Consider the following 13,214-nt stretch of genomic DNA (forward strand, 5'->3'; position numbering starts at 1 on the left):
TAACCCTCTCTATATGCTTTAGCATTAAGAGGGTGATTCTCCCAGCCCACTGCACTGCTCGAGTACATCGGGGCTGACCTGTGGCCCGCTCAGCACCATGCTGCCGGCCTCTCAGGCGGGATTAGGCCTCACCCACAGATTTCCAGAATGAATCACGCTAGGGAACTCTGATGCACAGAGTCGGAGATTCATTCTGAAAATCACGCTAAAAAAGGTGGGTTTTACCCCCATTTTCCCGCATGTTGGGAACTTAGAATTTTTTGGGAGAATCCCAGCCTTTATCTGTGAGCTTCTTCACCCAACGTGGAACTATGCAGTAAGTTCAGGAAGGTGCAAATTTGATTCCTGTCCTTTGTGGAATCATCGATTCCCAAGTTCATTGCATGGAGCTGGGAATATTGCCACTTGAGCAGCTGACTTTCAGTCTTCACCATGAGGAAATTTTTCATGTGTGTGTCAGATTTGGCTGTGATGCTCCTCATAATAAAATATCACTTCCTTTAACCCCTGACCATGAGGCTAATTTTTGCAATCCCTCTGCACTAGTTAAACACATATTTCAAGTTAAACCTAGTTTTTATTTCAATGCAAAACCATGGAATATGTTCATCCACTAACCCACCTGGGAGCTGTGTATACATCTTTTATAAATAGGATCAAAAATCCATACAGGTCAACAATTGAAACTATTCAACAGGATTAGTTCACAAAAAATCTGTCAAAAATACAAAGTGATATCACTTTTATCCAAATTCAGCAATAAAACATCGGAGAGACCTGTGGGTTTGTTCTATAAACACCAAAGTTCTTTATCGTCTAGTAGCATGTATTAAGTTCCAGGCAACTGCGCAATAACAACGTTTAATGGCACTGATGAAATACCATCATTTAAAGTAGTAAGAACACAAGTCTAAGTGGACATGGTAAGTCTGGCAAACCCAGGTCAAAGATTTTAGGTTCTAAGGTCCTCAACACTTCAAAGTTGAGTATTTAATATGGTTACTTTTGTTATCAACAAAAAAATGCTCAAGACACTATTGTGGGGAAGAACAAAAGAGAGAAATACCAGGGTGGTAATTCCTAGTATGGGCTCAAATGTGCCTTGTGATCTGATGATCACAGAACAATGTGCCACAGAAGTCAATTTTTATTCCGCCAATGAGCAAAGGATTCTACGATGTGTAGCAAGCCAATCTTCAAGTTGCTCACTTACCTGAGCCATATCGTCCAAACAGTTGAAAATGTACTTTCTCGCTTCCTTCGATTTGATCCCCGTCTCCAACTCATGTTCCTCTGGTGTCTATATAGAGAAAACAATTGCTGAAAATATTCACAAACTGCAGTGAAAGTTTACAGCAAAGTAACATTGAAATAGAAGCATACAAACTACTGTGCATATTTCAGATTGTAGAGAACATGGCCAGTTATGTTGATTCAATAGTAAGTTTGTTTCCTAAAAACCTACACAAAACTGCACAGATCACATCCACTGGCAACTACACAAAAAAAAAGCTGAACACTTTCTTCAACCATTACTTTCAAATTGCCATCAGCCAGATTATTTTGGAGACACCATTTTAGATCAGATAAATGAGGTGCAAGTCGCTGCAGCACAGACCAGCTTTAATTGAGTTTTTAATTCCAACTGTAATTAATCTATTTGTTTCAAATGGATAAAGATAGCTATGATGTGGACTGGGGTAGGCACAGTATGAAGTCTTACAACACGAGATTAAAGTCCAACAGGTTTATTTAGAATCAAGCTTTCGGAGCACTGCTCCTGCTCACCTGAGGAAGGAGCAGCACTCAGGAAGTTCGTGATTCCAAATAAATCTGTTGGACTTTAACCCGGTGTTGTGAGACTTCTTACTAAGATAGTTATGACAACTATATGGAATTTAATGGTATTAAATTGTTCCAAACCATCTCTTTGGTCATGGATGGTGTGGTGGGGGCTGGTGGTGGCCTTTCTTGGCAAATTATTTAATTAGTGCACCTTACATTTGATAGAAGGAATTCTAGCGATATCATCATACTTTAAGATACTTCCTTTATTTATTATGTCAGCCTCAATTCTTAGTACTGTCACATTGGTGCTTACTATACAGACTCCTTCATTCATAACTGCAGGTTCCAACTCGTGCAGAATTAATAGCAACATCAGCTGACTTCTGATATTAAAATATTTTGCTAAAGGTAAAGTCAATTTCAAACTTCCACTACTGATGCTCAAAATCTTTCTCTAAAGACAAGTGACACACGTTACGCAGTTAATCAAACTGAGAACAAAATCTGAAATCATTAAAATGCAATTTTGACCATGCAGTTGGCTAACAAATTAAACCATCTTTTCTTGGAAGCAACATATAAATAACTTTAAAAGCCTGAAACATGGAAATAGGAGCTTGTACAAAGCTTCTTGCAGAACAGCAGGGGGGAGGGCCAACAAATCATCCAATGCTTGCAGCTGTGTGAACATTCATTGAAGAAACTTTCTTTTCTTGTTGTCTTATTAAATTAGTCAGTTGCTGGGTTTTGGAGGCAACTACAGTAGCTACTTCACAGTGCAGTCTACGAAAGCATCTGAACACCACGGTGTGTTAGAATGATTATAGCTGACCAGAACTACTCAGAGAACAAACTCTATCAAGCCCCATGTTGCTGCTCACAAACATGACAATTGGGGAACTGATTAACAGCTTTTACCAACTGCAGTGACGCAGCTGAAGTTTAAAAGCTGAGAGCTTGGCAGATACAATGCTACAAATTCTCCAACCAGAACGCCCAAGTTGAATTTGAGTCTGATTTTAAGCCCAAGCATCTTGGGAAAAAGAAATGCGCCTTCCAGTTACGTCAACAAGTTCCACTTGTTCAGATATGCAGCTGGTTCGTCATCAAGCAGTTCAGATTATACCTATACTTGGCAATTCAATTTCCAAAACTGCAAACAATGCAATGATGTGCTTGTGGTTGGAGTAAGATGAGGAAAGAGAGAGTAATAGCCAGACAACATTATACTACAGATAGTAAGCAACAAGCTAAAAGCTGCCTTTTCAATTGGTTGCAAAGTCAGAATTGGAACATTTGGAAAAAAAATCCGGCTTTCAGTTTTTAACATGAAAATCTACTTCAAAGGACTAATTTAATCAGCCATTGTAGTCACAGGTTTTTTTAAAATCAGAAAGATCCAAATAACCTTGAGCTTCCACAATGGATATCCTGAATCTGGGTCTCTGTTAAAAAACCTTGTAGTCTTTGTTCCTGCACTTAGCAAGTACTCAGCCGGCAAACCTTGCGTTTGAGAAATATAGCGAATCTGAAATAAAAAACAGAAGACAACCATAAATGCAACCTTTTGCCTTAAAACCACATGCACTTGAAACTTGCCCCTTCCACATGCACACAAACACCCACGCACAAGAGTCTTTGCTGAACTTTATTCAGTCAGCAGTCTGCTCTTTGCAATGCAACACCACATTATGTTTGATGACAAGGGAAAGTAATTTGCAATAGCACAACATCCCACAATACCCTGTAGCACAAGTTCTCTTCAGTTTCTTAAGCCCTTTTCAATTTAGCAAGAGGTTTTAACCTGCCTGTCCATCCAAGAATGAATGAAATTTCCAGTTGCTTGCTGAACAGCTGTTTGTACTTTCAACTCCTCTCTCTGACATTTCAATTCCATCTTAAACAGTGTTAGAAGGCGGTGACATAGTGGTATTGTCACTGGACTAGTAATCCAGAGACCCATGGTGATGCTCTAAGGACTCTGGTTTGAATCCCAATATGGCGGCAGTTGGTGAAACTTGAAGTCAACAAAACATCTGGAATTAAAAGTCTAATGATGACCATGACGCCATTGCCGATTGTTGTAAAAAACCATCCGATTCACTAATGCCGTGTCTAACCTTAACTAGGCTGCCCTACAAGTGACTCCAGACCCACAGCAATGTGGTTGACTCTTAAATGCCATCTGTTAAAGGCAATTAGGAACTGACAATAAATGTTGGCCTTGCCAGCGGCTCCCACATCCCATGAAATAATTTTAAAAGCACAAAGGAAGATGTTGTGGTTGTTGTAGGACAATCATCTTAGTTCAAGGACATCATTGGAGAAGCTCCTCAGGCCTGACATCATCAGTGGCTTCATCAATGACTTTCCCATCATGAAAATCAGAAGTGGTTACTGATGATTGCAGATTATAAAGTTCCACTCTGAATTCCTCAGATAATGAAACAGTCTGTGAAAAGACATGGACAAACCCAGGCCTGAGTTGGTGAGTGGCAATTAACATTCACACCATGAAGCCAGGGAATGACCCTCTCCAACAAGAGGAAGTCTTACAAGCCCTTTGAACATTCAATCCTTTGAATCCCACAGCATCAACATTCCAGGGTCACATCATTGACCAGGAATGTAACTGCACCAGCCACATAACAGCAGGTCAGAGGTTGGGTATTTTGCAGCAAATAACACACCTTCTGAATCCCCTAAGCTACACCACCATCTAAAAGGCACAAGTCTGGAAAGTGATGAAACACTCTCCGCTTCCCTGGCTGAGCACAGCTCCAACAACACCCAAATAAGGAGAGCATGATTATAGGGTTGGAGAAAGCTACCGAGTTAGGGAGGGAGATTGACCATAGCTACATTTAAACAGCATTGAAAATGTTAAATTGGAGGCATTAGGACCAAGAGCCAATGAAGGCAAGGTGATGGGCGAGAGTAAGACTTGGTGCGATAGGTACAACAACCGAGTTTTGATGAGATGAAGGTACAGAGCGATATAAATTGAGGACTAGCCAGGAGAGCATTAGAATAATCAAGTGGATGGTAAAGGTGTGCATTTAGACAGGCCAAGGTGAAGGCAGAGACAGGCCACACCATGGTAGGTAGTCTTTGTAATCGAAAACTTAGTTCAGAACAAACAGAATGCCCAAGATGCAAACAGTTCAGTTTAGCTCAAAATATGGATTGGGAGGGGAATATTGTCACTGATGAAAGAGCAACTCAGTGGAAGCTGTGTCTAAGAATAAAGAACTGAAGTTATGACGATAGATTGGAGGGGTTGGGACATTTTCCAAGGAGATAAGAAGGCTGAGGGGAACACTTGACAGAGGTATTTAAGATCCTGAGGGGTATGAACAGGGAAATTGTGAGAAACTATTCCCACTCAAGACAGCATCAAGGACTAAAGGGCACAGCTTAAAAATAATTGGCAGAAGGAGTAGAAGTGATGCAAGGAAAAATTGGAGTCTGTAACAAACTGGCCGAGAGGGTGGTAGAAGCAGGTTCGTTCAAGGTATTCAAAAGAGAATTGGATTGCTAACTGAAAAGAACAAATGTGCAAGGCTATGGGGAGAAGGCAGAGGAGTGGGACTAGGTAGAATGCTCTTTCAGAGAGCAGTGTAGACTCGATAGGCTGAATGATCTGCTTCTGCACTGTAAACATTTGGTGATTTTGTAAAGAAGTTTACTTCAGTCTTCCCAATGTCACTCTGGAGAAAAATATGGTTTATTCAAGACTGTATGTTGGACAAGCTGTACGACACATATCTCCCAGCATTGTAGAAAATTGCCAGGAACGTCTTCATAGAATCCCTATAGTGCAGAAGGAGGCCATTCGGCCCATCGAGTCTCCACCGATACTCTGACAGAGCATCTTACCCAGGTCCAACGCCCTAGCCCCTAACCCCACGTATTTACCTCATTAATCCCCCTAACCTACACATCTTTGGACACTAAGGGGCAATTTACTCAGGAAAATCCACCAAACTTGCAGATCCTTTGGACTATGGGAAGAAACCGGAGCACCCAGAGGAAACCCACACAGACATGAGGAGAACATGCAAACTCCACACAGTCACCCAAGGCTAGAATTGAACCTGGGTCCCTGGCGTTGTGAGGCAATAGCGAGGCTAACCACTGTGCCACCATGCTGTCTTGTTCACAAAAAGATAGATAAATCCAACCTAGTCAATTACGATCCCTCAATTTTGACTCAATTATCAGAAAAGAGTTCACTGAAAGTGTTATCAAGTAGCACTTCAGCAATTATCTGTTCACTGATTCTCATAAATACTGTGGCTACAAGAGCAGGTCACAGGGTAGGAATTCTGTGATGAGTAACTCATCCCCTGACTCCCCAAACAATGTCCACCATCTACAAGGCACAAGTTAAGAGTATGATGGAATACTCTCCACTTGCCTGGATGAATGTAGCTACAACAACACTCAAAGTTCATTAACATCCAGGACCAAACAGCCCACTTGGCTAACAGCCCATCCACCATCGAGGCACAGTGGCAGCAGTGTACACCATCTATATGATACACTGCAGCAGCACATCAAGGGCACTTCAACAGTACCTGCCAAAACCACAACCTCTATCAGCGAGATGGACAAGGGCAGCAGATGCTTTGGAACACCACCACCACCTGCAAGTTCCCCTCCAAGCCACACACCATCCTGACTTTGAACTATATTTCCATTTCTTCGTAACAGTACTCTGGGTGCAAGTACACCACTTGGGCTGCAATGGTTCGACGACGGTGGCTTACCAACACCCTCTCAAGAGCAATAAGGATGGCCAATAAATGTTGTCCTATACAGTGACACTCACATCCCATGAAAAAAATAACAGAGGTCTGACAGCAAAAGAAAAAGCAGAATGATCAAGAGGTAATAGAGAAGTTGAGCTAAGTATCATCAGCATGCACATGGAATCTGATCCCCTTTTTGTGGATGATCCCACCGAGAACTAGCACACAGTAAAGGGTAAAGGATAGGTTACTGGGTACTCCCAAAGTAACACTGAATGGGGAAGGGGAGGGACAGAAAAGGAACTTTATTATTGATGCACTCATTATGATCATTATAAGTGAAAATAGAACCTAGCAAGGGCAATCCCACCAAGCTGGACAATGAGGAAGAGGCACTCAAGGATAGTTCTGTGTTGAACAGACGAGCGCTAGAATATAACTGCAGGATAAGCAAGTTTGACTGAATGAGGAAGGAGGAGGGAGAGGGAATTACCAGCTGAAGCTAAATGGATCTATCTTTGTAGAAGTGAATCCATGAATTCTGTTAATTGAAAAGGAGTGTTTAATTGTATTCAGGTAGACATTAATTAAGAATTCACTTGCACTTTCATGAGTTTGGAGGTGCACGTTTGTATTGTGTTCTTCTGTAAATAAAAATTTAGAAGTGTGCAAAGATTAGGCTCAGTCCTATCCTTCACTGCCTGGATATCTGAAATAGAAGAAATGTTTTTAAGAAGTGATCGTGGAAGGGGCAGGGGAGAGAAGTTCAGAGACAGTTGGCAGTAGGGAAAACAACCCTGTTATTATCTCCACCCTCCAAGCAGATCTTACAATCATGTACAGTTTTAGTATCGCTTGATGTGGTCCAGTCACATCTATCCATAAATGGCCAAAAAAGATGTGCACCAATTTCAATAAAGTTTTCTTGGACTCGAGTTAACAAAGATACTAGGGGAAGACAGGGATGTGAGGTGAAGGATGAAGGTGAGGGATGCGGTTGAGCATATTAGTGGCTACAGTGAAAAATCTAAGTTACCTGTCTGCTTTAGTTGGAATGGCATGTGCAAAATTAATTTAATGGATGGGGGTGTGATGATAGTAGTGCAATTGATATATATTTATATTTTTATTATGTTTATGGGGAATGCTTAAAAATTCAGCTTTATGTTACAGCAGTCGGTATGTCTGGGGGAGGGGAGGGGGGGTGGAAATGCAGTTCAGGTTTTGGGAGAGCAAGATAATTACTCATTTCAACCTTGCAAGTATTTATTTTAAGTAAAGCTAAATGACTATTGTTTACTTAAGTTCCCCTGAGATTTCTGATTATAGTTATTGACAGGGTCACGCGATGAGGTGTTTAACGTGCAGAGCTGGGTCTGTAGCAGAGAAAAAAAGTTTCTTGCAGAAAGCAGTTAGTTGCAGCTGAAGCCTTGTTGAAGTTAGAAGGATTTTGCAGGCTTCTGGGCCTCTATCGCTCTCTGAAAGCAAGTATGCCTAGGTTTGCTAGCTGTATTTATTTAAAAGTGGATTTGACTAATGCATGAGTGGGACTTATTTGGAACTGGAGCAGTCATATGCTGGAAAATAAAGTTGCTTCATTTCATTTTTAATTATTGTTCAACTGTTAATGGTTAAGCTGCTTCATTTGCTAGAGTTATATTTAAACTGCGTTATTAAATAAAGTTTGTTTCACTATAAACGATCCCTACTTTGTCAGTGAAATTATTCCTGGAAACAAATATCCTATCCTCACATTTATGCCAATATAGAAATATTGTTGGGGTCCAGTCTGGCTTCATAATATACCTTGCAGTTCTGGTCCAGGACCCTAACAGGGGAAAGTTAAGTAATGAAATATGGTTGAAAGTACTGTCTCATTTAACTGGATAGCATTTACAACAGCAGATTATATAGAAACATTTACTATCAACATTAACTGCAGAACATTACAGAAGGCTGCTGGTTATCAGCTTTTTAGCAGATAGGCTGATGCCAATAATAGTAGTCATCTGTTGCTTTATGAACACACCAGTTTTCTGTTAATCAATTGGGACAAAAACAAGTCTGTTGCAATAGCCACACCCACTTACTGAGGCCCAACTTCCCAGAACTGAAAGTACGAAATACAATAAATGTTCTTTATCTCATTTTTAGCCACTGTTTCTATGCAATTCATTTCACAAACACAGAAATTTAATGGTAATTAAACTTCATCCATTTCATGCTATAATTTTTAATTGATAAAAACCTTCTTTGGGTCGGAATATCCAAGTAATGAACTCAATCAGCCGACAGGAATAGCACCACATCATTAATCTTTGTGAGACATCTTCCAAGTATTATGGATTGAAGCTACTGAAAAACTGTATTAACTCAAAAACAAAACTTTAACCAATAGATGCGAGGCAAATCCACTTAAAGGGCAGATACCATGAGGTTTTTAAAAATTCATTCATGGGATCTGGATTTCAGTGCTTGGCCAGCATTCATTGCCCATCACTAATTGCCCTTGAGAAGGTGATGGTGAGCTGTCTTCTTGAACTGCTGCAGTCTATGTGGCGTAGGTATATCACAGTGCTGGGAGAGGGGGAATTTCAGGATTTTGACCCAGTGAAGGAATGGTAATTTATTTTCAAGTCAAGATGGCGAGTGGCTTGAGGGAAATCTTGAGTTGGTGACATTTCCATGTGCCTGCTGCCTCTGGCCTTCTAGATAGTAGTGGTTGTGTGTTTGGAAGGTGAAATCCAAGAAGCCTTGGTGAGTTCCTGCAGTGCAACTTATAGGTGGTACACACTGCTACCATTGTGCATCAGTGGTGGTGGGGACAGTGAATGTCTGTGGATGGGGGGTGCCAAACAAGCAGGCGGCTTTGTCCTGAATGGTGTCAAGGTTCTTGAATGAACCTGGAATTGCACTCATCCAGGCAAGTGGAGAGTATTCCATCACACTCCTGACTTGTGCCTTGTAGATTGTGGCCAGGCTTTGGGAATCGGGAGGCGAGTTACTCATTGCAGGATTCCTAGCCTCTGATCTGCTCTGGTAGTCACAGTATTTATAGGGCTACTAAGTTTCTGGTCAACAGTGACTCCCAGGAAGTTGACAGTGAGGAATTCAGTGATGGTAATGCCATAGGGCGGCACGGTAGCACAGTGGTTAGCACTGCTGCTTCACAGCTCCAGCGACCTGGGTTCGATTCCCGGCTTGGGTCACTGTCTGTGTGGAGTTTGCACATTCTCCTCGTATCTGCGTGGGTTTCCTCTGAGTCCTCCGGTTTCCTCCCACAGTCCAAAGATGTGCGGGTTAGATTGATTGGCCATGCTAAAGTTGCCCCTTAGTGTCCTGAGATGTGCAGCTTAGAGGAATTAGTGGGTAAATATGTAGGGATATGGGGGTAGGACCTGGGTGGGATTGTGGTCGGTACAGACTCGATGGGCCAAATGGCCTCTTTCTGTACTGTAGGGTTTCTATGATTCTATGATTGAATGTCATGGGGCGATGGTTAGATTCTCTCTTGTTGGATATAGTTATTGCCTGGCACTTGTGTAGCATGAATGGTACTTGTCAGCCCAAGTTTGAATATTGTCCAGGTCTTGCTGCATTGAGACATGGACTGCTTCAGTACCTGAGTCGTCCTTAATGGTGCTGAACATCAGTGAATTATCAGCAATTTTTGACCTTTTGATGGAAGCAAGGTCATTGATGAAACAGCTGAAAATGGTTAGGCCTAGGACACTAACCTGAGGAATTCCTACAGTGATGCTCTGGAACTGAGATGATTGACCCCCAAAAATCACAACCATCTTCCTTTGTGCCAGGTAATACTCTAACCAACAGAGAGTTTTCCCTGATTCCCAACGACCCCAAGTTTTGCAGGAGCTCCATAATGCTACACTTGGCCAAATGCGGACTTGATGTCAAGGGCAGTTACTCTCACCCCACCTCCCGAGTTCAAACATTTGGCAATGTTTGAATGAAGGCCATGAAGAAGTCAGAAGCTGAGCAGCCCTGGTAGAATTCAAACTGAGCAGTGAGCAGGTTATTGCTGAATAAGTGCCACTTTTTAGCAGTGTTAATGACCTGTTCCATCACCTTACTGATGATCATGGGTAGACTGATGGGGCAATAATTACAGAGGTTGGATTTGTCCTGCTTTTCGTGAGCAGAAGAGACTTGAGCACATTGCTGGTAGATGCCAGTGTTGTAGCTGTACTGGAACAGCTTGACTAAGTATGTTCTGGAGCGCAAGTCTTCATTAGTGTCAGCAGAATATTGTCAGGGCCATTAGCCTTTGCAGTATCCTGTGCCTTCAACTGTTTTTTGATATCACATGAATGAATTGATTGAAAACTGACATCTGTGACGCTGGGGACCTCTGAAGGAAGCAGAGATGGATCATCCATTCGGCACTTCTGGCTGAAGATTATTGCAAATGCTTCAGCCTTATCTTTTGGACTGATGTGCTGGGCAGCCCCATCATTGAGAGTGGGAATATTTGCGGAGCCTCCTCTTCTAGTGAGTTGTTGACTGTCCACCACCATTCATGGCTGGATGTGGCAGGACAGCAGAGTTTATGTAATTGTTTAGAATGTCCACAATCTAACTCGTTGTTTGGCATGCAAGTAGTCCTGTATTGTAGCTTCATCAAGTTGACAACTGATTTTTAGGTATGCCTGGTGTTGCTCCTGGCATGCCCTCCTGAACTCTTCATTGAACCAGGACAGATCTCCTGGCTTGATGCTAATTGTAGTGTGGGGGATATGCCGGGCCATGAGGTTACAGATTGTGGTTAAGTACAATTCTACTGCTATTAATGGTGCATAGTGACTCATAGTTGCCCAGTCTTGCTAGATCTGTTTGAAATCTATCCCAATTAGCATGGTTGTAGTGCCACAACACGATGGGGTGTGAAGGTCAAGTCACCATAGTCTCAGATGACCATAGGCTACTCTCCCCTTTGAAGGGAAGAGCTGGCTGGTGGTGATTTAACCAGAGGATTACCACACCTCAGGTGAGGGGCATGGTTGAGAAGGCAGGGCCTTCATGAATAACCTCAGCCGGTACAGGAATTGAACATGCGCTGTTGGCATCGCTCTGCATCACCAACTAGCCAACTGAGCTAACTGACATAGACTATCCACATTGTGAACACTTTAACTGCATGTGGTCATTCTTTCCAATACTGTCGTGGACAGATGCATCTGTGGTAGGCACATTGGTGAGGATGAGGTCAAATATGTTTTTCCCTCATGTTGGTTCTCTTACCAGCCAGTCTAGCAAATACATCCTTTAGGATTTGACCAGCTCAATCAGTCGTGGTACTACTAAGCCAGTCTTGATGATGGACATTGAAGTCCCCCAGCCAGAATCCATTCTACACCCTTGCCACCCTCAGTGCTTCATATAATAAAGATTCATCAGCTGGGGGAGCAGTATGTGGTAATCAGCAAGAGGCTTCCGTTGCCTTGTTTGACCAGATGCCATGAGATGTCATGGGATCCAGAGTCAATGTTGATGACTGCCGGGACAACTCACTCCCACTCTATTTTTTTAAAGTTATGATTCCGTGAGGATGACTATGTCAGGGTGTTGCTTGACTAGTCTGCCGAAGAGCTCTCCCAATTTTGGCACTAACCCCCTGATGTTAGGAAGGAGGACTTTGCAGGGTCGACAGGTTGAGCTTGCCGTTGTTATTTCCAGTGCCTAGGTCGATGCTGGATGGTCCATCCAGTTTCCTTTCTTTTAGACTTTTCAAGCAGTTCAATACAATTGAGGCCATTTCAGAGGGCTTTTAAGAGTCAACCACATTGTTGTAGGTTGTGGAGTCAGGTGTAGGCCAGACCCAATGACGGCAGATTTATTTCCCTGAAGGAAGGGTTTTTACAACAATGGTTTCACGTCGTCATTAAACTTCTCAATTGAAATGTTTTTTATTGAATGCAAATTCCATCAGCTGCCATGGTGGGAATGGAATCTGGGAGCCCAAAGCTTTACTCTTGGTCTCAGGGTTAATAGTCCTGTGACAAAACCACTATACCACCACCTCCCAATAGCTAAGATTTCCTATTTTTAACACAATGATGCTTACTAAGTATCAATATTGCAGCAAGAATATTATTTAATTCTATCGAACAAAGGAGCAACTATAAAGCAATATAATTTAGCTTTTTATTTGACAGCTGATAATGATCAAATTATACTAACTAAAAGGTCCCATTTTCAAACAGTCAGCAGATTTCAGCTGGGGTAGAAGAGGTGGTGTTACAAATAACCCAAAGATCTTTATGCAAATGAGAGGAAAACTTAACCTTTACTACTTCCTGCTGTTTATTTATGGAGGAAAAATCCCCAAGAGGAGAAAATGGGCAGGTTGACTTATGAGGCAAGGTTAGACAGGATAACATTTGTTTCCATTCAAGTTTGGAAGAGTAAGAGGTGACTTGATTGAAACATATGCATCCTGAGAGGGTCGTGACAGAGTGGGTGTGGAGAGGGTGTTCCTACTTGCAGAAGAATCTGGAACTAGGGGACACCATTTAAAAATAAGGGGTCGCCCATTTAAGGCAGAGATGAGGAGAATTTTTTCCCTTCGAGGGTCATGAGTCTTTGGAATTCTTTCCCTCAGAGGCAGTTGTAGAACAGTCTTTAAATATTTTTAAGGCAGAAATAGATAAG

The 13,214-nt window shown here is 42.0% G+C and overlaps 1 protein-coding gene across 4 annotated transcripts in view; it reads right to left on the reverse strand.

Moving 5' to 3' along the window:
• LOC144479169 (homeodomain-interacting protein kinase 1-like) overlaps positions 1–13,214 on the reverse strand; it is a 110,195-nt gene that overhangs the window by 35,824 nt on the left and 61,157 nt on the right. For all 4 annotated transcript variants that reach the window (XM_078197769.1, XM_078197770.1, XM_078197771.1 and 1 more), the window contains 2 exons: positions 3,197–3,316; positions 1,214–1,300 (listed from right to left, as the gene is read on the reverse strand). In XM_078197769.1, the coding sequence (XP_078053895.1) occupies positions 1,214–1,300; positions 3,197–3,316 (207 nt within the window). The remainder of the gene's footprint in view (positions 1–1,213; positions 1,301–3,196; positions 3,317–13,214) is intronic.

The sequence above is a fragment of the Mustelus asterias genome, chromosome 25 (genome assembly GCF_964213995.1).
Source record: "Mustelus asterias chromosome 25, sMusAst1.hap1.1, whole genome shotgun sequence".
Taxonomy (NCBI): domain Eukaryota; kingdom Metazoa; phylum Chordata; class Chondrichthyes; order Carcharhiniformes; family Triakidae; genus Mustelus; species Mustelus asterias.